The sequence below is a fragment of the Andrographis paniculata genome, unplaced genomic scaffold (assembly GCF_009805555.1).
Source record: "Andrographis paniculata isolate CXL003 unplaced genomic scaffold, ASM980555v1 Contig86END, whole genome shotgun sequence".
In the NCBI taxonomy this organism is placed as follows: domain Eukaryota; kingdom Viridiplantae; phylum Streptophyta; class Magnoliopsida; order Lamiales; family Acanthaceae; genus Andrographis; species Andrographis paniculata.
The window spans coordinates 5,365,830-5,389,063 of record NW_026137624.1 but is presented as its reverse complement, the minus strand read 5'-3'; the positions used below and the strand labels follow the sequence as shown (position 1 = coordinate 5,389,063).

The 23,234-nt window shown below is 28.6% G+C and overlaps 3 protein-coding genes across 7 annotated transcripts; 1 reads left to right on the top strand and 2 right to left on the bottom strand.

Annotated features, from left to right (window-relative positions):
* On the bottom strand, window positions 1–4,521 carry LOC127242135 (ninja-family protein AFP3-like). Of its 2 annotated transcripts, none has more exons than XM_051261536.1 (3): window positions 3,629–4,521; window positions 1,703–2,016; window positions 1–1,520 (listed from the first exon to the last, which is right to left on the bottom strand). In XM_051261536.1, the coding sequence occupies exons 1-3, from the start codon at window positions 4,209–4,211 to the stop codon at window positions 1,494–1,496; spliced, it is 924 nt and encodes a 307-aa protein (XP_051117493.1). In that variant the 5' UTR covers window positions 4,212–4,521; the 3' UTR covers window positions 1–1,493. The 2 variants fall into 2 exon arrangements, with proteins under 2 accessions (XP_051117493.1, XP_051117494.1); XM_051261537.1 differs by having other exon boundaries at window positions 1–1,491; window positions 3,629–4,520.
* Window positions 311–1,192, top strand: LOC127242136 (uncharacterized). Its single transcript, XM_051261538.1, has one exon. It carries the CDS (start codon window positions 311–313, stop codon window positions 1,190–1,192), a length of 882 nt encoding a protein of 293 aa, XP_051117495.1.
* Window positions 4,522–11,638: 7,117 nt separating the features above from the next.
* Window positions 11,639–20,413, bottom strand: LOC127242306 (nuclear transport factor 2-like). Of its 4 annotated transcripts, XM_051261792.1 has the most exons (9): window positions 20,247–20,413; window positions 19,408–19,653; window positions 17,800–18,094; window positions 17,291–17,713; window positions 16,997–17,118; window positions 16,860–16,925; window positions 16,126–16,189; window positions 15,762–15,977; window positions 11,639–13,567 (listed from the first exon to the last, which is right to left on the bottom strand). In XM_051261792.1, exons 2-8 carry the CDS (start codon window positions 19,591–19,593, stop codon window positions 15,766–15,768), a joined length of 1,368 nt encoding a protein of 455 aa, XP_051117749.1. In that variant the 5' UTR covers window positions 19,594–19,653; window positions 20,247–20,413; the 3' UTR covers window positions 11,639–13,567; window positions 15,762–15,765. The 4 variants fall into 4 exon arrangements, with proteins under 4 accessions (XP_051117749.1, XP_051117750.1, XP_051117748.1 ...); XM_051261793.1 differs by lacking the exon at window positions 11,639–13,567 and having other exon boundaries at window positions 14,504–15,977; window positions 19,408–19,602; window positions 20,247–20,408; XM_051261791.1 differs by lacking the exon at window positions 11,639–13,567 and having other exon boundaries at window positions 14,505–15,977.
* Between the last annotated feature and the right edge of the window lie 2,821 nt (window positions 20,414–23,234).

The following is a 23,234-nucleotide window of genomic DNA, read 5'->3' as shown; positions in this document are numbered from 1 at the left end:
TGAATTGAACCTGCCATTTTCTTCAAATTGATAACGTCTGCTGTTTCTTTTGATCTGTTTTGACGATGCAATTGTTGAAAAATCGATTGTTTTAAATTAAATTAAATTTATAATTTTCGAAAATTTGACTGATAATTTTCGAAACCAATTATTCGATAGGTCTATGCTGTATAAATCTTTTTGTCGTAGATCATTTATGTGTCTACGTCTCAATTGCATCGGCAGATGAATCGATCGAACGAACCATAATGCAGCATCACGGCTGGCCGTCAATCGCCATCTTCGGTGAGATCGAAGAATCCGGCGAATAATGGAGTCGAATCGCGCCAACGACAACAATGTAAGGAGAGCTTCAGAAGAAATGTCGCTCGGCGAAGCAAGGAAGCAAGAGCCCTCGTCGCCTACTGGCTCCCTAATCGAATTCGACATCGGTGCCCGCGGCTCGATCCGTAAATCCTCAACGCAATTCGATGGCCACTCGCAATATTCTCCGCCGCCGTCACAGGAACCACCGTTATCCGTTTCCGCAGAATCCTCGCCGATGAAATCTCCGCCGCCCGTCCAAACAATGGGCCACCCGCCGGGATACGATCCAAACCGGATTCCGGCGTCGGTTTTCGCTAAATCGCCGGGGAATGCTTCAGAATGGAGCGCGACGTCGAACGAGTCATTGTTCAGTATTCAGATGGGCAACAACAGCTTCTCCCGGGACTACATGTTTCTGTTTGGGAAATCCGACGAGGTTCCGAGGATAGACGATTGGAGCTATTCTCCGTCGCACCCGCTTGGCTCGCCTGGGGACATCCCGAGACTCAAAGAATCGTCCAAGTCTGAGCCGAGTAATTCCCCGGCCACCCTCCCGGAAGCGCGATCGCCGGAACAAGGCAGAATATCGTCACCGTCGCCGTCCCCGTCCCCGGACGAGCAATCGAAACCCGAGAAGAAAGACAGCAGTAGTCCGAAAATCGTCATAGCGAATCATACGAGGGAGAAATCGATCTCAGATCTTGCTGTCGATCCGCCTGCCGCTTCCCCAAAAAGTCCCGCCGTAAAAACTCCGGCGCCAGCCGAGACAACGCCGCCAGGCCCTCCAACCCCGCCGACGCCGTCTACACCGACAACTTTCCCGAGCCCGCCGCGGTTCTCCAACGAGAGCGGCAACAGCGGGAGCTCCTTCGCCTTCCCGGTGTAAGACAGCAACATTTTTTATTCTATGTTACCTACAACTTCACGATCTTCCGTTCTCTGCATCAGATTGGTCGACGCCGCCTCAAAGAGTAACGCCAGCTCGTTGAAGGTTGTACTGGAAAAGCCGCCGGAGCAACCACAGCCCCAGTCCCCACAGCCACCGGAACCACCGCCTAAGCCGGAACCTAAACCACCACAAAAAGATCCGAAAGCAGCTCTGAACGCCGTATCCGGGAACAGATGGCATTCTTGCTTCCCGTGTTGGCCACGGTGCGGCTAAAGGTTCGACGGCTTTCATCGACTCTTTACATATATACATAATCCAATTTAGCCTTAAGGGTCAAGAAGCAGAGACAAATAACGATTTTGACACACTGAAAGCTACTGAATTCAAGAAGTTAAGAAAATTTCGATTTTAGGTGACCTATTTCATCGAGGAAGGTCACTTTTTTCGTTCGAAAACTTAAAAAAGCTCATTCATTTATGGAGATTAAAAGAGGGGGAAAGGATTCACCACAATGTGCTTCAACGGCTGCGCGACGTCCTCGCCGCCGCCTCCGCCGTGCTTCACGAATTCCGCAGGCGAAAGGAACAGACCGTGGCAGACGCAGACGATTTTCACGTCGTCGCCCTTCCGGTAACGGTACAAGAATCCTTCGACCTTGGTGCTGTTGGGCATGTCTCCCCTTGTGGTGACGTACGGCATGTCGAATAAGGCGTTCTTCAGCGATTTGTTGTCCCCTCTCCCCGAAGATCTTTGCTCCGCCTCGTCGTCGTGTGGAAGGTTGAGGCTCGAAGAGCTCTTGCTCTCGGACATTGTCTTCATTCCTATTTGAAATTTGAAATTTATTCGGCATGTTAAAAGAGAAATGCTGAATATATAAATAAATTGAAAGGAAATACAAAATTCCGGCATACAGTTTACTTAGCATAACGATCCAATGTGATGTTCTACGGAGGTTCTCAAATAGCATACATTTCTACTTATCAAATGAAGACTTTGGTTCGACTCGTTGAGCAATAATTGAAAGAGTGAGACGATATTTTACATCACCAAATCAATCGGGCAAGTTAAATAATTTTCATTTGTATATTCAACGTAACATGCAGTCTACGATGACAACCACGACTACATAAAACTAAAGCCAGAAATAAATGTAACTGAAAGATGTGTAGAGATCATCGAATAGAGGCAAACTTAACAGGTCATGAATACTCGATCTCATGTATAGTCGGGATTCCAACAAAGTGATATCAATGGACACACGCGGCCGGTCAACGTAAACATTCATGTTCCAAAATCCATCCTCGAAAGCAATTCAAAATCACACACATGCCTATAAATGCTAATAACTTCCACGATATACAAATTCTCATTGTATCAGTCAGTCTGCCTAATATCACAAAAACAAGAAAATAGAACATATTAGAATATGAAATTGAAATTATCTAAAAAAAGTTTAAAATCCTACTGGATCTCACAAATAAAGCTATTAGCATAATTATAACATATAAATATATATCTTCTAAATATATATATATATATATATAGTAACAAAACATAAGGAGCTACTTCTTTTAGAAAACCTACATTCTAAAGAGCACATACTATTTATAGATTCACCCATGCACAGGCCACATTGTCTCAACACAGCAGCATAAGCAAATAAGCTATCACAAGAACCCGACGACAGTTAAGGTTACGATTTTTAATAGACAAACAACACTTAATATAATAACAAACAACATACTATTTATGTTAACATAATAATACTAATGCAACACGTAACATAATCCGCACAACACATACTACGATTGATTCCAGTACAAGAAATATGTTCATAAACACACCTACAAGTATGAATTGACTCTACATGTTTTCAAATAATACAAATATGTATTGCGTTAAATGAAAACATGTGCAATCCGCCTATCTTTTAGGCGTTGCCGTAAGGCTGTAAGGATTGACAAGAAACCTTCTCAAAACACAATCCACAAGTAACCCTAAACCCGTAAAAGATGCCTGATGGTCTAGGTGAACTCGTAACCGTAAGATCATGGTTTAAACTTCCAAACGCCTTCAAGTGTGAGTTGCCTTGGGCTAGTTTCCAGGCTATTAGATTTTACCGAAGGTTTACCGGCGCAAGAAGTGGCGGGCGGCTGCAGGTTCCAACATTATTAAAAATAAAAATAAAATAAAATTCCATTGTCTAGATTTACATTTTGCTAAGTTCAGAGTTGTATGTTATTAATAATGATAGAAACAAAAGATAAACTCAAATAGTAACAAATTAATCTAATTTAAGATAATATTAAACCATAAACCAAATATAACTATATGTGCAAAAATGAGATTAAAAAAGCTCAAGAAATAGCATAAAAATGGACAAGAACAATAATGGCAAAATGAAGAAGAAATTTAGGGATATAAACAGTATACCATCCATCATTTGCCCCTGGAATGGAGAAAGCGCAGACGAACCATGCGATTGATGCGTAGCCTGAACTCCAATGGCGTCCGCTGGCGACCCATTCCCTGGCTGAACATTTTCAGTAAAGGCCTCCTTATCCCGCACCACTTTACCACTCTTCAGCTTTTCCATCCTCTTCTTTCTAGCTTCCATAGACTTCATCGAATTCAACTCCTTCCGCCGGCGCCACTCGTCGGAAACCACAGGCAAGGAGCACGTCCTCGCCAGCGGCGCGTAGCTCCCACGCATCTGGTAATTGCCGCCTCCGCCGCTACTACTACCGTTATCGGAGAAATCAACGGTGGAGATTAAATTCGACACCGAAGACGATCGTTTAAGCCTCTTCGCCGCAGGGTCCAGACCAAATCTACCGTTCAATGAAAGCCCCAAGCTCAACTCAATTTCTTCTTCTTCCTCGTCGTCGTCCGTTCTTCTGCGCTTGATTTCAGCCGGAAAATTGCTCCGATTCGCGAATTTCTCCGGCGGATCTCTGGAAACCTCAATATTCATGAGGCGATTGAACTTCTCTATGCTCGTTTCAGCTCCTTCCATCGCCAGCCGCAATTAAAACCACAAAATCTTCAAATTCTCGAACGAATCGCAACAAAAATCGCAATATCACGAGCCTAACTAAATTTCGCCACAGAATTAAAAATAAAAAAGCACAAAAGTCTTCTCAACGCCTCCGTGACTCCGCCGCGCGCCGACGCAATCCGTCAATGGCTGAAATCCACGGGAGAAAGGAATCAAAACGACGAAATGTTCCCTGGAATCGAGAAAAGCAGAGCAGAGCAGAGGGCGGCCAATGAATTGCAGAATCGAAAAGCGAAAAGCTCTCTTGAGAGCAGGAAATGGTTGAAAAGGATGACGGATTTTAATTCACGCTGGAAATCGTACGAAATGACCAAAAAGGGGCAGGTGAAGCGTGACGTAACAGCCTCGCTAATTTGACACGTGGCATGGACACGTGTCGCCACCTACACAGCTTGCGAGGCCTACCTAAAATCCTTTTTGTTATCGGGTTTGTGTGGCGTGCTCAATTTTATTGCAAGAGAGGCTTGTTTGTTTATTGAAGTGTGTTAGTTCGCCTGATTTTTTGAATTTGAAAAAATTATTTCACTGCATATTTTAAGGGTGCGTTTGTTTTGGGGATTGGATTTAAATTTCACTATTCATCTAATTTTTTTCCCCAAAAATATCAAATCAAACACCTATTCTTCATTTTTTATATTATACTAAAAATCAATTTTACATTCAAAACATCAAGACCTATTTATATCACATCATACAACTATTTAAATTCAAAATTTTTATTATTCAAATCCCAACTCAAAATCCAAACTTTCAAACAAACACACCCTAATTATATTAAAATTTTATTAATTAATAATATTAAAATTAAAATTAATTATCTGTATATTATGTATTTGAGATCAGTCTCCAATCCCTCAATTACGAGAGTTTTGAGATTTCTTTGATTTTTTGATTTTTTTTTACAGTTTTGTATCATATGGTAATGGGGTATTTACAGTTTTTAAAATCTGTATATTTTTTATAATTTTTTTTATGGTATTAGTTGATATATACACTTTTTAAATTTTATAAAGTTTTTTTAAATTTATTTTTTATTTGCTTGAAATTCATGTTTTCATCTCTTTTTCATATTCCTCAATGAATTTAATTTTATATTTATTTTGATTTAAGAAAAAGACAAAGATGAAGATTCAGAAGGGTGTAGGTTTATAATTTCGATTTTTTTTTTAAAAAAAAAAAGTCATTAGTTTTATAGATTATATTTTTATAATTATTTCTATTTGATCAGTATAGTTTTTGGTGTCAAATCCTGAAGCATTCAAATCATATTGTATATAAAGATTTTCCTTTTTTTATTTTACTATTTTGGAGAAGATATCTAATCACCGTATTTATTTTTATACTTTTTTATAGTATATAAATAATTTAATATGATATTTACTTATATTTTGCAAGATCTTATTTATTTTATAGTTTTTTTTTATAAACTTAATAATATTTATAATTGATAATTTCTAAATTATTTAAATCTCATTTTCTATTCTTATATTAACTTTTTTTTTTTCATGAATATATATATATAATTTTTCTCTATCGCTTTCCAAAAAATATTGAATTCGATAAGTATTAAAATATGCTCCATTCATCCGGCAAAGATGAAATATTTTATTTTGGCACGAGAATTTATGTAATATAAATTAATTATTTAAATAATGAATATTATTATTTAATAATTTTTTTTTAATATGTGTTTGAGTATTTTAAACATTATATATCTCAATAAAATATATATAATATAAATAAAAAAAATTATTATTTATTTATCATAAATCTAAATTATTTTTGTAAAAAAATTGAAAGTTTTAAAGGTAAATAAATTTTTGCTTATTTAATAAATTTGTAATACAAAATTAAGATAAATAATTATCCACAAATTTTTTAAAAAAATACTAAAAATAAGTTTTTAAAACAAATTCTCTATTTTATTTAAGTAGTTGTTCTAATGTGTATAAATAATTTAATTATGTCATATATAATAATTATATTAAAAATTACATAATTATCCTACAATATATACTTACTTTATAATTATTTTTTTTCAACTCATAATTATAACTTTTTTATTTTTTATATGAATATTAAATTTTATCTATCACTGGATAAATTGACCATATTGATGTTCAAAATATTTGAAGTAAAACTAATTTTACAAAGATGGTATGTTATTGTTATATAATTATAGCACAATATATAGTTACTTTATAATTAATTTTTTCAATTTAAAATTTTAATTTTTAATTTTTATATAAATATTAAGTTTTCCGTATTATTTGACGCATGAACCATATTGATGTTCAAAATATTTGAAGTGAAATTAATTTTACAAAAATTGTATGTTTATATAACTATAAATACATCGCAATTTTTTATTTATATTTTATATAAAAAATTTAATGTGGGTACGATGCTAATTTGTCAATAAAAGACGATACCATAAATATGAATTTAAAATTGTCACACAAACAATCTTAATTTATCTTTCGATGTCAACTATGCTATTTTGAAAATTTACAAAATCAGACATATTTTACACGTATAAATATATAATTGACACATTTATAGATTATGTTTATATATGTACAGTACTACTATATCTTCATAGACATAATAAAACAAATTGTCATATAGTAAACTTACTATTAATTGTTGATGAATTTTAAGAATATTTGTATTTTTCTACAAAATATTTGAATATAATTAATTATTTTTTAATATTATTTTAACAATTCATACAAACCGTGCTAAGGCACGGGTGCCAACACTAGTTTTATAGTAATTGACATCGACTGAAAACGGTCGTATTAAATTGAATGTGATCGTATTTGAAAATTCCGATGACTAAGTTTTATAGACAGACAATACGACCATTTTGAATTCAACGTTGTTGGTTGACTTTCGCTTGTAAATAAATGATATTTTTTTCGTTTCGGATATTTTATCCGCATTATTGTAGACACGAAAATTTAGGAGGAATATAATTAGTAAATAATTAAAAATATATTAGTAAAAATAATTATCGTATAATAAAAATAATTATAAATTAAAATTAAGATAATTAATTAGTATAATTAAAATAAAAAAATATTATAAATTAAATTTTTAAAAATAAGATTAAAGTGTATAATTATTTTTCAAAAAAGAAAAGTGACAAAATAAGTGAGACGGACGAAAATGAAAAGATGAACATAAAAAGTGGAACGGAGGGAGTATGTATCTTCAACAGCTTAAATTTTTAACTTGCTAACGTAACTATAAAGATATTAACATGGCAACTGACATGTATACAAAACGACTGTGTACAATTTATATACAGTAATATTGTCACACGACCGTATATAGCTTATGTCCATATAACGTGATGATGTTAGAACATGACTGTTGTAGGAATAAAGTAAATAAAAGAATTATACATTTTAATTTATGTCACTTTTTTTGTTTGAATTTTTTTTTTTATATTTTAATTTTTTTAATTTATAATTTTTTTAATTTTAATTAAATTATTTTAATTTTAATTTATTTTATTTTTATTATACGATAATTATTTTTACTAATATATTTTTAATTATTTACTAATTATATATATGTATTTTAATTTTCGTATCTATAGTGAAGATAACACCGTAGTTAGGACAGAGAAAGTATTATAACTTACTCTCTCCGTCCCTTATTGGTGTATATCTGAGTTTTAGAAACACTACAAAAAAATAATATATTTGTAACGGAATTTCGTCCCTAAACTTCACGTAGCTAACGTAATTTCATTCCTAATTCCATCTCTAATGTCATTAGTAACGGAAAAAGTAGATTTAGAGACAAAAATGTTTTGTTACAAAAATAATTTTTTCTTGTAGTGAAATATTAATATTATATTGAAGTATTGTACAAATAAAGTAGAAAAATTTAAATAATCTTATTAATATTGTGTGATATAAAGATAATGATATTTGTGTAATAGAAATAAAGGTAAAAAGACTAAGTTAACCTTATTAATATTGTATTATATAAAGACAATGATATTTGAGAAATATATTATAAGTTGTAATAGTATTTTTTAATGTTAATAAAATATATCGTTATTAAAAAAAATGGATATTTTATTATGAGACAGACCAAAATAAAAAAATAAAAAAAAATTATTAAAAAACGGAGAGAATATCATTAATAAATTAATAATCTAAACTATCTAAAATATCATGTTTATAACCAAATGGTTCATCTTTATCGAAATAGATAGGACGTAGTAGAGTGTGTGAGACACGTGGGGGTATGTTACACGTGTCGGGCAGTGGTGCAAATGGACAGCAGGCAACCATTGTGCAACTTGCCCGATGGCGACAGCAACATGGCCCTCACACCCACATGTCTTTTCAGGTCAATCTCCAATGCCACTCTCAATCATGCAAAATAATAATAATAATAATATAATAATAATAATAATAATAATTTTTATTCATATATTCCTTCTGTTTGATTTTGGTACCATATTTAAAATAGTACTAGAAATTAGAGACTTAATTAAAGAAAATTTGATTGTTTGGGGATTGGATTTTAAATTTAATATTTATTCAATTTTTTTTTTGAAAAATATCAAATCAAATATCTATTTATATCATATTATACAACTATTTAAATTTAAAATTTTTACTATTCAAATCTCAATTCAAAATCTAAAACCCCAAACAAACAAACCTTATAGTATTATATCTTTTTATTTTATTTTATTTTATTTGAATATTCGTTGATACTTTTAAAATATAAAGTAGGAGTAATATATAATAATAAATAAAATAAAAAGTAGGGTAACATATATAATAGAAAATAAAATAAATATTTAATATTACTATTCGTTTTGTACAAATATTTATGCCGTTTTTATTTGATACAAAAATTTTAAAATAATGCTGGTGTTTTAATATAAAACAGAAAAAAAAATTATAATAAAAATTCATAGTATAAGTAAAAAAAAAAAAGTAATAAATTTATTATTATATAATAAAATATAAATAATAAATTTATAATTGAACAAAATTTGTTATTATAAATAATTTATATATAAATTTAACAAATAATGAAACAAGAAATCCAACACAATAATTTTGAAGATGGAGTATTATTTATTTTCAATAATATTTTTAAAAAAAATTCATACTACTTTCATCCGATAGTAAAGTATATTCTTATTTTGCAAAAAAATATTAAAAAAATAATAATATTTAAATAATAATTTATATGACTTTTCTGTGTAAAAATTATTTCTTTTTAATTTGATTAATTATATTATAAAAATAAAAACAATTTCAGAAGTATTTATAACATGTATATATTCAAACTTACTAAAAAAAAAATATATATATATATATATATATATAAAGAAGAAGATTTACCTTATGGGTGGTAAGGCAGACAGAGTATCAAGCCTTCGTTTTTTCTGTTATTTCTTTTAGATAGTTTTTTAAAAAAAATTTAATACATTACACATTCATTAATTTTATATTTTTATACAATTTTTTATAATTTATCTCCCTCAGTCCCACGAAATTAGTCCACTTTTTCTTTTTTTAGCCGTCCCACGAAATTAGTCAACTTTCCTATTATAATAATAATTAATAACTAATACTTCTAATTAAACAAAATTTAACTATATTTTATTAACTAACTAGTATCTTTAGTTTTATTATTCGTTAATTGTAAATTTAGAAGTTGGGCTGAAATTTTCAATAATAAAAATATTTAATATTATATAAATAAATATTCATTTAATTTTAAAATTAAATTTTAATGTAATATATAATAAAAATTTGATGTTTGATTTGGAATTTTATGACTGAAAAGTTAATTAAAAATGAGATTTGATTGATTTTTTTCTTTTTTCAAAAAAAATAAATAAAAGAACTTATTTATGAAGTAAAATTATAAAAAATATTTTTAATTTCGGTATTTGTAAAATATTATATTCTAATATTGTGTATACAATTCAGTTAGAGATGATTAGTATACGAGAATATCGAAATATATTGTATATTGTAGCAAATTTTTTAATTTATTAAAAAAAAAATATCAATATTGTATCAAATAATCAGTATATACAAAAATACCATTTTTTAAAATTATCTATATACACTGAAAATATCTTATTATATACATCATCATATAAAAAAAAGTCATATTCTATCGAAATTTTGAAATTTTTTCAGTATATTTTTTTATGAGTATGCATGTTATTTTCGTAATTCAATATTTTTTATTTGCAAATTCGGTATACCAAAATATTAGTACGGTACGGTAAAATATCATATCAAAAATTTTGTACCTTGCGTGTGGTATTAAATTTGGTATGTCATAACAAACTATCTCTAACATCAACCGAATTTGAAAAATTTTATGCGTTGTTTATATAATTTTTTTAATTATATTTTTTATTGTATAAATTACATTTAAGTTATTAAAATTATTGTTATTATTATATATATATATATATTTTTATCTAAATGCATGTATTAATTTACAATAAATACAATTATTATTATTTTTTTTAAATAATCACAGTAAATAAAAAAATTCAATATTTAAAAATTTAAATAAAAAATATTTTCACTTTTAATTTAACATTTTATCAAATAAAAAATATTTAATATAACACTTTATTAAATTCATTAATCAAACTAATTAACTATCTAACACAATATTTCTTAAACTGCGGACGAAGGGAGTATAATTTTTTCTTTCGAACAATTTTACAAAACAAACACACCCTAATTAACTTCTTTTAAATAGAAAATTTAAAATTTTAAACCTTAAAAATATTAAAATTTACTTTTGTTTGAAATTACAACTTTAATTTAAATAATATTCTAATATAATATTTTGTAAGAGACTATATTATTATTAAAAATATAATAAAATAATTGTTGATTGGAGTTTAAAACCCAAACCAAACACATTACAAATAGTTGGGTGTTTCATTTGATGTCTAGGTAAACAAAACTTTATTTTTTGTTCACTAAAACAACTGAAGACTCTCCAAAAATATTATCGAAAAAACACAATATATATCAGTATGTTCACTCAGCTTTTTTTTAGATATTTTTTGTTGAATAATTTACTTTTTTTATGAGTGAATAATAGGATATATTATATTAGCAAAATGGAATCATTCATACCATATATACCAAAATAAACATTATATACCCAACATTCACATTCAACCATTCAAATACAAAATATCATTCCTTATATTACTACTGCTTCCCCATATTTAACATAAATAAAAAACAAAAACTGGAACAACTAAACAAACTTTTTTTGTTTTCAAAATTCTTTAAAATTTCAAAACTTTCAGATTCTGTTGTTTTTACAAAATATCACATCAAAATACTATTTAAATAAAATACAATATAACACCCCGTTTCAAATCAATTTTAAAGTACAAACAACCAAACAACCATAAATATTTTGCAATACGATTCTAATATTGTTAACCAAAGGGCAAAGGCTATCCAAACACCATACAATGTACAATGAAAGAAACAATACATTGTACTACATTCGTCCGGTTATAAAGATCTCATTTATTTTTTGCGTGTTGATCTTTCAATATTAATTATTATATCAAAACGTAGTACAAATTAAGAAAAAATTGCAAAAATAATTCTATTAGTGTCTTATAATACTAATAGAATGACATTTATACAAAACATTATGCAAATACAAAAATATTTTTAATATTAAGTACAACGATACAAAAAGTAAATATGACTCTAGATGCGGACATAGAGAATATTTCATTATTTGTTCAGTCACTTTAGATTTTCTAAAATCCCAATCAAGTTTAATCTAATTTCATTACTCAATACAATAAATTAGCACTCACTAACTCAAATCAAAACTCATGAACACAAACAGAGTTTGTCACCCTGCTAACTTTACACAGTTTCTAATAAACAAAAAAATAGGAAATAAAATTCACTACTTCCTTTCAATTTAGATTTTCTAAAATCCTACTCTATAACATATCAAGTTTAATCTAATCTCACTACTCTATACTGAATAAACTAGCATTCACTAACTCAAATCCAAAATCACGAACATTTGCAGCTTTACTTTTGTTTGAATTCAGTCTTTTCTGGACCTTCTTCAAAATCGCAGTATCGAAATTTTATTCAAAAGCGTGGTCCTAATGATCATTTTTTCAATAGCAAAGAATGGTATACTACACCACTCTTCTTCTTGATCAAAAGTCTTTCAAAAGAACATGTTGAATGCACACACAAGTTTAACTTCTCGAAGAACAACCTATTAATCTAAGGCATATAGAATGATTGAATTTTTTTTATTTTTTTTTCCCTCTAATCTCCAAATTCCCATGTATCTATCTATAAACCAAACATTGCTTATGCATAATTAAGCTCATCAGTCAACCCGATCTAAAAGACAACAATAAGATGATGATTAGAGTTAGAGATTGATCTAAAAGTTGGTATCACAGCACATGATACATATGCATTCAACATATGATCTACGCTGAATAAGCGCATCATATAAATCTAGCAAGGAAATCCGACGAACTCTTTCAATTCTAAAGAATGATTATCGTTGATATTTAATTTAACTATTCAATATTTTTTGTTCATATAGAAAGTAGTTATGTTATAAGCTATTCGACGATTCTAATTGTTTTTGTTCAAAACACACACAAATAAATTACAATGATAATTGAAAAGCGAAAAAGCACGGCATCAAATATTATTTCATAAATGAAAAAGAAAATCTAATTAATTAAATTAAATATGTTTAGCATACTTATCACACATTATTATTATTCTTTTATTTACTTTGCTTTTTTGTTTGCATAAGCAAATTTAATATGCAAGAACATGGCATTTTTTTCATTTACTCAACAATTGTAAACATCGTAACATCATACTATATATATATATTAAATTACTAATATATTCTTATTAAATTTCGATCCTTCATTTTACTAATGTTTGATTCAATAACTATAAAAACTATAGACTAGTCGTTCATTTCGTCAATAGAGTAATTGTTCTGACACGTTCTAAACATACTACAAACATTGAGTATGGATCAATAATAAATGCATATTAAAACATTAGTCGAAAGATTATTTTCACTAAAATATATATTTTTTAAATGTAAGATATATCGTTACAATCATTATACCGGTATTTGATCTAATAACTATAATTTAATCAACATGATATTGCCGCATTACAATCATTCCCGATCTAAAAACTAAAGACTAGTCGTTCATTTCGTCAATAGGCTAATTGTTCCGACAAGTTCTAAACATCCTACAAACATTGAGTAAAGATCAACAATAAATGCATATTAAAACATTAGTCTAATAATTAATTTTTCATTAAAATATATATTTTTTAAATATAAGATATATCGTTACAAAATTTTATATTATGATTAATTATAAAACATAAAATATTTTTATGTTTTATTCTCAACCTTCAAATAGTAAACAAAGTATTGTGTTGGTCACATCATGTATATAAATGATAATATAAATATTAATTATACATTAAAAAACCTATTATTATTTTTTTTAATATTTTAAAACATAAATTCTAGTTAATATTTTCAATACAAGCCTCTTTCACAATTCTTTTATCATTTTTGCTATAATAATATTACTATTTTTATTAAGATTTATAATATAATGAATTAATTAAAGATCAAAAACAATCTTGTATTTTGATTTGAAGAAATAAAATATTACATAAAGTATAGAAAATTGTGTATAAAATATAAAAATAATGAGTGTATAATATATTAATTTTTCGGGAGAAATATGTTTTTTCACAAAAAGAACACACCAAACAAAATTAATTTTCAGAAGAAAAAAAATCACAATATCTATAACATTTTCAGAATTTCGGTGTGTTTGTTTTGTGAGATTTTGGAATAGAAAATTTTTTATGTGATGTATAGAGAATTGTGTAAAAAGTATAACAATAATAATGTGCATAGTGTATTAAATTTTTTTTGGAAAACGTATGGAGAAAAAAAAAATAGAAAGAACACAATCTAACAACAAAAAGCTTACATTATATCTTAATAAAATATATGCAATATGAATAATATTTTGTAAAAAATAAAATTTTATATAATAAATAAATATATTTTATTTATTTATTATTACCATAAATTAGTTTTATAAAAAAATAAAAAGTTTTAAAACTAATAAAAATATTTGTTAATTGAATAGAAAAATAAAAATAAAAGAGTTTTGAATAAATCCTACATATAAGAGGTTAAAATTTTAATTAAATTAACTTATACTATTTGTTATTTGTTAAGTGTGCTAAAAATAGAAATAAAAAATCATATGTGGTGGGATGGTGAGAGTACTATTTAAAAAACTATTTAGGGTGTTTGTTTGGAAGAGTGGATTTTAAATACACTATTCATCTCATTTTTCCCCAAAAAACATCAAATCGAACACTTATTTATTATTTTTTATATTATACTAAAAATCAATTCTATATTCAAAACATCACATCAACACCTATTTATATCGCATCATACAACTATTCAAAATCAAAATTTTTACTATTCAAATTCCAATTCAAAATCCAAATTCCCAAACAAACACACCCCATGTCCAATGGGGAGATTAGAGCTTTGTTTTAATGCTATACTTTAATAAAACAAATCCAATATAAGTACTATTTTATAGAGAATAAATCCATCTCAATATATTTGTTATTACTTTTAGGGTGTGTTTGTCTGGGGCTTTGGATTTTGAGTTGGGATTTGAATAGTAAAAATTTTGAATTTAAATAGTTGTATGATGTGATATAAATAGGTGATGATGTGATGTTTTGAATGTAAAATTGATTTTTAGTATAATATAAAAAATAAAAAATAGGTGTTTGATTTGATGTTTTTGGGGGAAAATTTTTGAATGAATAGTGAGATTTTGTTCAAATCTCTCAACCGAACACACCCTTAATATAAAACTTCCCTAAATGTTTTGCAATTTTCCTTAATTTATACCATACACACAAATAAAAACACATAAAAATTATACATATTTCTATATTATTAATATAATTTAAAATAAATCTAATGAGCAAGCATTCCTTAAATAAAAAAATAAAATAAAATTCTTAAAACCACAATCCTAAAATTAATATAGCTTCTAAATTAGTGGAGCATTTGATTAAATTTGAAAAAATTAAAATAAAACAAAAACAAAAACAAAACCATCAATAAAACAAGAAGCTTACCACCATTTAAGTCTAAAATTTCTCTTAAATTCAAATATTTTCCTAACAAAGATATGTTAGGAAACTAAAACTACACTATAACAATTAACCATTCAGTCATATCTCATTCAGAGACAGCTGAAGCCCAAAAATAAAATAATTCAAGTCCCATAAAGTTTCAATATTACCAGCAATTTAGTACTACTGTGCATCATAGATCACATAAGGAACTAAAAACCTTAGTCAAAATTTGGCAGCAGTGTACCTTTTCATGTCTGGATGGGGCCGGGCTGACGACTCCCTCTCCCCCTACCCCGCCCTTGTTGGTAGCCTTCATTGGTTCTGCTGAAGCTCCCCCGACCGCCCCGGAAGCTGTCACTTCGAACATAAGTTCTGTTATTGTTGAGGTTTCCAGGACCCCTGAAGTTGTCACTACGGAAACCTCCACGTGAGGATGTGAACCGACCCCTCCCACCCCCTACTGAGAAGAAATGATGGAATTAGAGTATAACCGAATTATTTTGTTTTCCTTGAAGCACAATAAAGAGATACAGGTGTGGATTGTAAGATTGTAAGAGAATAACAAAATTATTTTGATTGAATTAGTGAAGATCGAGATCCGTTGTTACCTCGAGTTGTGGTCCGCTTGATATCCACAAAAGCCTGTCGGTCCCCGATCATTACAGGAGATGCCTGAAAAGAAATATTTTGTTATAATAAGCTGGAAGGGAAACTTGCAGTGATGTAAAGGCACAATATTAAAGATGACAGTTCACAACTACATGTATAAGTGATTGCAATTGTATTTTGCTTCAATACTGAAATAACTTTATTATAATAAGTTTGCGAAGCGATATGACCAAGAACAAGAAATCCCCAATTCTAAAAACAGATGGCAAATTCAAATATGACCCGATAGTATGAAGCAGTTATCAAAGGAATACATTGATCACAGCATGTTTTCTTGGTGGATACATGTGGAGATACAGGGGGAATGGAAAAAACGAAACTAAAACTTCCACGCCACTTTGATGAGTTTATAAATTATGACCATAGTGGCAACACAAAAAGATTAATAAATTGGATAAGGATGTCTTAAATGCAGGGTTATACAATGTAAGTAATCACTGGCAAAAATATTTGAATGAACAAAACTTCATCCCACATAAGACATTCAGCATGAACAGATTTCTCATGAACATAAACCTTACATGGGAGATGGAATTGCTGCAATTAAGACACTGTCTATATGCCATCTAAAAGCTAGACCTCACCCCATAACAAATACACAAGAAATAAAATAAAAATAATTGTAAAATAAACATGGGAGACAAACGATAAAAATCAGAAGAGAAGTACAAACCTTAATTGCATTTCGCATGGAGTTGAAGTCTTGAAATTCAACAAAGCCGAAGCAGAATCCTTGTTGCTATAGAGAGAAGGAAGGTGTCAGCAAAAACATAAGACATCAATGGAAAAAAAAATGTAAAAAAGGACAACCTTATTACTTCTGACTTGGATGCCATTTGGCTTAATGGGTCCAAACTTCTGGAATTCAGCTTCAAGCTGAGAAACCGTTGCACTTAGGGGCAAATTGCGGACATATATAGAGTGACCCTCAACTGCAAAGCAACAAGGAGTATAAAAGAAAAAAATTAAATCCAACAATCAAAGAGTTCAAGCAGATATCAAGCAATTGGCTTAGCATCTGGGAGTTAATCTCATCTTTCTTTAGCTCTGCAATAGTAACTTGGATACTGCAGATCTGTAATGAAATAGCCCCCCAAAATATACCTTCATCCGGAGCATCATTCGTCTCAGGTGCATGAACAGGTGGATCATTTATGGATGCTTCAGAGCTTGAAGCCTCAGGAGCAGGGTGAACAGGTTGCTTCTCAGTCCTTACATAAGTTTCTTTGGCTGAGCCAGCAGGTACATAAACTTTTGTGGGTCCTTTCTTTGCTTGTGAACTAAGAATCGACGCATATGATTTCTTTGGAGCATCATCATGGGATGCAGAAGTTAATGATTCTTCTTCGACAGATGCTTGGTTATCACTGACGTGAGATTCAGGTTCCACAATGGCGTCTCTGTTGTGAATAGATGATCCCTCAATGATTACTTCATTGTTATCTTTCTCCTCCTCAATAGTCACATTTTCTTCCGAAGGAGAAGTTGAAAGGTCTGGTTTGGAAGAATCAACAACCTGAACAGGCTCTGGAAACAAAATGAAGATATTAAATATTTAAATAATGTGTTTACTTAAAGCCATATAACATGATAGAATGATAAGTAAAAGCTACCTGGATCTTTTGTTGAAATAGTTGGCGCATTGTCAACTCCAACAGCCATATCAGTACCAGTTTCTGGTTCGCTGCCCTCCACATATCGGAAGACATCATTTAAAACATAGTACCCTTTATCTTGAGGAGCGAGAAAAAATGTTTGCGCGAATTTCCTTCCCAAGTTGTTCTTGTCAGTCAAGCACCCGGTTACAAGTACAATGACCCCATCCTTAAAAGATTCCTGAGCATCAGCAGTTTTTATCTCTGCCTTGTAGTTTTTATAGTCCAAGGAGCATATTTTTTCATTTATGCTCTGATAAAAGAAAGAAAGAACTGTTAGGATATCCCTATTCTGGCTCATAGTACATGCACAAGAAGCTTATGAATATATGATATTCAAACTTATGTTCATTCAACATCTGGAAACCTGCTCAAAAGTAACAAGTTGGATAAAACATAAAAATGTGTTAAAGGCTTGTTTCAGAGAAAGGTTTTAACTGATTGTGTTTGTTTCATAGTTTTATCGTAGTGGAAGAACGTCAAGAGAAGCATCTAACAAGAGCATTTTTCTGGTACATGCCTTGCATCTTGTTTCGTGCAAAGTACAGGGTGTAGAAATTTTTAACTTTGGGTATGCATTTGCTTGCAGACCTAATATTGTTTTATTATTTGCAACAAAGTCATACAAATTTATATTATTATTATTTCAGTTCATCATCATTATTTTGCTGTACCAAGAGATAAAGATAGCCATGCACTCCAACATATTATTACTATAATTGTTCAATTGATAACTTAGTGTTTTTATCACCTATGGAAACAATTTGTTTCTACAGGGCTTTTCTACAAATTCAAACATTGGTGAAATGATAAAGTACATGAAGGAAACTTAAATTAACCCTTTTACTTTCTTTGTTGTGATGTGTTTTCACGACAAATAGTGCCCCATTAAGACCAAATTTTAGGAAACTTGCCTTGTTCTTCATCCTGCATTCTTGTAGACCGTTATCTTATGCAAAAACAAGAACCACATTACAACTTTGTATGGGGTAATTTCCCAAGGCTTTATTATCATTTCAGAACAGATACCTATGGCTATGTACATATATGAGGTTCATAAATCATAATAAAATATTTTTAGAAGAATACTATCTGCAAGAGTATTCAGCTAGCTTAAACTATACCAAAAGAATGCATAAATATTACTTATATAGCCCTCAATCCCACTTACATTTGGCAAGTATCATTCTTTCATAAATATTAATTATAGCCCTCAATCCCACTTACATTTGGCAAGTGTCATTCTTTCATCAAACGCATCTACCTAGTAAGTGGTTGAAAGACACGAACATGGTATATCATACAATGAAATACCCATTTATGAGAAGAGGAGGAAAAATGAATATACCAAAACATCATAATCAGCCAAGTACAGTTCACAAAGCTAGCTTAGCACATAAGGGGAGGTGTTCACTGCAGTACAACAAGTGTTAAGACTTAAAGACAGATTAATTGTGCAACAGCAAACATTTCTTCAGGTGCCAAGAAATGATATAACATGCCAAATATGCCCAGATGGTCAAGATCAGCATAGCAAAGTGATGCATATGGTAAAAACAAACTTACTTTCATAGTTGTCACAGTAGTCATCAAACCATTTGGATCTGGGCGACTCAACACGCTTGAGTCCTGGTAAAATCGGTAAACCAACTCAGGAGAGTGGTGGAGAATATGGTAATACTGCTCCACAAAGGCATTCCCAACCACTTTAGCACTAGGAGCCACCACAGGGTTTGTAGTTTCCGTGGCCATTCCGAGAGACTACAACAAAGAACAAAATCAAAACAAAGCAACTTCAGTAGTCCCACTTTCCTGCAGGGCATACAACAAATACAGACCAATAAGTCAAGATTAACAACAGGGGATCAGCTAGGCAATCCAGTCAAAACAAGAAATATAATTAAAAGAATAAAAATAAAAATCAGGGGATGAAAATTCACAAACATTAGTTTACTAATTACCAAATCATATCTCAGAATCATTAGTAAAAACTAAACAAAGCCAATAAGCATCCCATTCTATAATAACAGTATAGCAACCCAAATTCGCCCAAAAACCCTAATCCCTTCATTCCCAATCATTACCATCTCTTCCAATGCCATCTCCCAAGAATGTCAATTTATTTTACATAACAACACACAATTAAATTCGAAAACCAAACAATAACAAAAGCCTTGAGAGATTTACACAAATTGAACCAGCAGATCCAATTGTAGCGAGAGACAGCAGCAAAAACCCTCGAAGCAAACAGTTAACAGATCATCAAACAAGCTTATCACCTAAGGCAGACACACATTTACGATCCAATAAAAAAAAATAAAAAAAAAAAAAAAAAAACTCTCGTACTTAATCATCACTAAACCCCTGAAAAAGAATCAAACTCGATCTGGGGAAATCAACCGTACCTGATCGAGAATAAAACGTACTCCTTCCGATAAGGATGTACGATACAGGCCAGACGAATGTCGATCGAGAGCAAGAACAGCGAGCGATTTGGGGGAATTTGGGGAGAGTTTCTTTAGAGAACGGCGACTCGAACGAAGAACTCCAACGACTCCTTAGGTTTTTCCTATTTATTTTTCTCTTTTTCCGCCTCAAATATTGTACAGTAATAAATTGCTTAGGTGGAATTGTTTTATTATATAAATATATATATTCAATAAAAATTGGTTTGTTCTTTTCATTTTTAAAAAAAATTATACATATTTTTAATAAAAAATTAATATATCACACGCATTTATTATTAATTTATATAAAAAAAAAATTTAAAAAATAATTTTACAAAACAAACAAATTCTAAATGTATAATTTTACACATTTTTTTAAAATTTTATAATTTGAAATTTGTAATATTTTCAAACAAACATACACAAAATGTTTATTTTGTGAGATAATTTAAAGTGAAACTTTTTTTCATGAAAATATAGGTTTGTTTAGATATGAATTTTTAGAGGTAATTTAAAATTTGAAAGTTTGAAAAAATATAAAAAGAAATAGTATTCGATTTGATGTTTTGTGAGAAAAAATATAATATTTTTTAAAAAATTAAATAGTATTAAATAAGTGAAAACTAAAAAAATTGTATAGAAAATATAAAAGTAATAAATATATAATATATTAATATTTTTTTAAAAAAAAATATGTATTTTCTTTATTATTAAGAAAACACACCTATGCTTTCTCCATTATTAAAATGTTTATTATCTTTTGAATTGTCATAAAAAGAAATTATTATCAAAAGTATATACTTTCTCCGTCCTATTAATAAGTATCCAATTTATTTTTATGCGTAGTTTTAGGTATATTAGTATTATATTGGGATATAGCAGGAATAAAGTTGAAATGACTGAAATAAAGGTAATGACATTTGTGTAATATATTGTAAATTGTAAGGGTATTTGTAAGGTTAGTAGATAGTACCGTTAATAAAAAAAAAAAAAAAGAAAATTGATACTTTGTTATGAGACGGATTAAAATGAAAAAAATAAATACTTTATTATGGGGCGAAGGGAGTATATTTTTACTATTAAAGACAAAAGATAAAAATTACTTCGTTCTCTTATATAGTCTATAGTCTGTCTATATTTTATATTATCAAACTGCATAATAATTAAAAATAATTTTAAAAATATATGTTTGGAGATTTTGATTTTATGTTTGGGTTTGAATTGTCAGATTTGAATCTAAGGGTGTGTTTGTTTGGGGGTTTGGATTTTGAGTTGGGATTTGAATAGTAAAAATTTTGAATTTGAATAGTTGTATGATGTGATATAAATAGGGTTTGATGTAATGTTTTGAATGTGAAATTGATTTTTAGTATAATATAAGTCTGAATTAAACTCTTTTAGCAGTGAAACGTTATTTAAAATAATAATATTTAATTAGCTAATAATAGTGAATTATAATATTATCTTATTATATTTAATGTAATTAATAATATTTGTAATTTAAAATAAATTTAATATATATAATTACAAAATTAGATTATGTATTTAAATATTTTAAAATTTATATGGTAATAAAAAAAATATATGCAATATAAATATCATGAATAATTTTTTTTAAAAAATACAAGTAGATTGAAAAATACATTTATTTATTTATAATTAGTATAAATTAATTTTATAAAAGAGATCGAAGCTTTAAGTATATATTAAAAAGAAAAATCTATTTTTTAAAAAAAGATATAAATAAAAGAGAAATAAAAAAATTCATTTATTTATAATTAATAGTATAACTTAATTTTATAAAAATATTGTTTTAAATGTAGATAAAAATATTTATTTTTTTAGAAGAGATAAAAATCAAGGGATTTTGAGTGAGTCGTGAAATATGATATTATATGTTATGCAGTTAGTTTAAATTAATTTATATTTATTAAATATATTTTAATTTAATAAATTTTATCATGTTATTAAAATGTTAATTGTTATAAAATAGAAAAATAAAAATAAAAAATATGTCAATTGAGATGGAATTGAGGGAATGTATTACTCTGTGTCAATTTTTAAAATTTGTGAACTATTTGTGTTAATTATTAGGAATTATAAAAAATATAATAAAAATTTTATGATATTTTGAGTGAGGTAATTTTTATTGAACCCTGTCATTCAAATATATGTATATGTATATATATATATATTTGTTTTACCATTATAAATTTTATAATGTGTGCGTTTATTTATGGATTTTTGTTTGCTTTTGGTTTTAATAGTAAATTTTTTAATTGAAATAATTATTTAATTTAATATAATATTTTTGAAAAAAAAATTAAAATAGTAAAACTAAAAGTGAAATCCCATATAAACACACTTTTAAGTCAAAAAAATAATATCAAATCAAATTTACCTTTTTTCTTGTATTTTTATTACACTAAAAAAAATCCAACATATATATTCCTCATTCACATTTAAATTTATGTTAACATATTTTTATGCCAGAAGTGTAATCTTTTACTTTTCAAATACAAGTGGAATTTTTATTGAAAAATATTTGTTTGTTTAGTATTTTAATTTAAATTTTTTTAATATGAAAAATATAAAAAATTATATCGATAATATAAAAATAATATTTTATATTAAATATTAATTTTTCTAAAAAAAGTAATATATATATAAAATCATATAAAAAAAAATAATTGTGAGATACATAATATGTTAAAATTTAAGAAAATACTCTCTCTCTCTCTCTCTAAGGTTTGGCAGTCAAAGAAAGGTATAGGTTTTGTTGAGACAGTGCCAAAAGCCATTTTGCTTGGCTTTTATATATCATCATTACACGCCCACCTTCATTTGCCCTAAAAAAACGAAAACAAAATATAGGGTGTATTTATACAAATAATTTTGTTTTTACATAATTTTCAATTAATATTATAAAAAATATAATATATTCAT

What these genes read in the sequence shown, in the direction of transcription:
- LOC127242136 (XM_051261538.1), top strand. Translation starts at nt 311, where the DNA reads ATGGAGTCGAATCGCGCCAACGACAACAATGTAAGGAGAGCTTCAGAA.
- LOC127242135 (XM_051261536.1), bottom strand. Translation starts at nt 4,211, where the DNA reads ATGGAAGGAGCTGAAACGAGCATAGAGAAGTTCAATCGCCTCATGAAT. An exon ending in CCAGGGGCAAATGATGGATG is followed by an intron (nt 2,017 to 3,628) that starts GTATACTGTTTA and finishes AATTTCAAATAG; the next exon opens with GAATGAAGACAATGTCCGAG. An exon ending in AGCCGTTGAAGCACATTGTG is followed by an intron (nt 1,521 to 1,702) that starts GTGAATCCTTTC and finishes TTGACCCTTAAG; the next exon opens with GCTAAATTGGATTATGTATA.
- LOC127242306 (XM_051261792.1), bottom strand. Translation starts at nt 19,593, where the DNA reads ATGGCCACGGAAACTACAAACCCTGTGGTGGCTCCTAGTGCTAAAGTG. An exon ending in CTACTGTGACAACTATGAAA is followed by an intron (nt 18,095 to 19,407) that starts GTAAGTTTGTTT and finishes TTCTTTTATCAG; the next exon opens with AGCATAAATGAAAAAATATG. An exon ending in TATTTCAACAAAAGATCCAG is followed by an intron (nt 17,714 to 17,799) that starts GTAGCTTTTACT and finishes TTTTGTTTCCAG; the next exon opens with AGCCTGTTCAGGTTGTTGAT.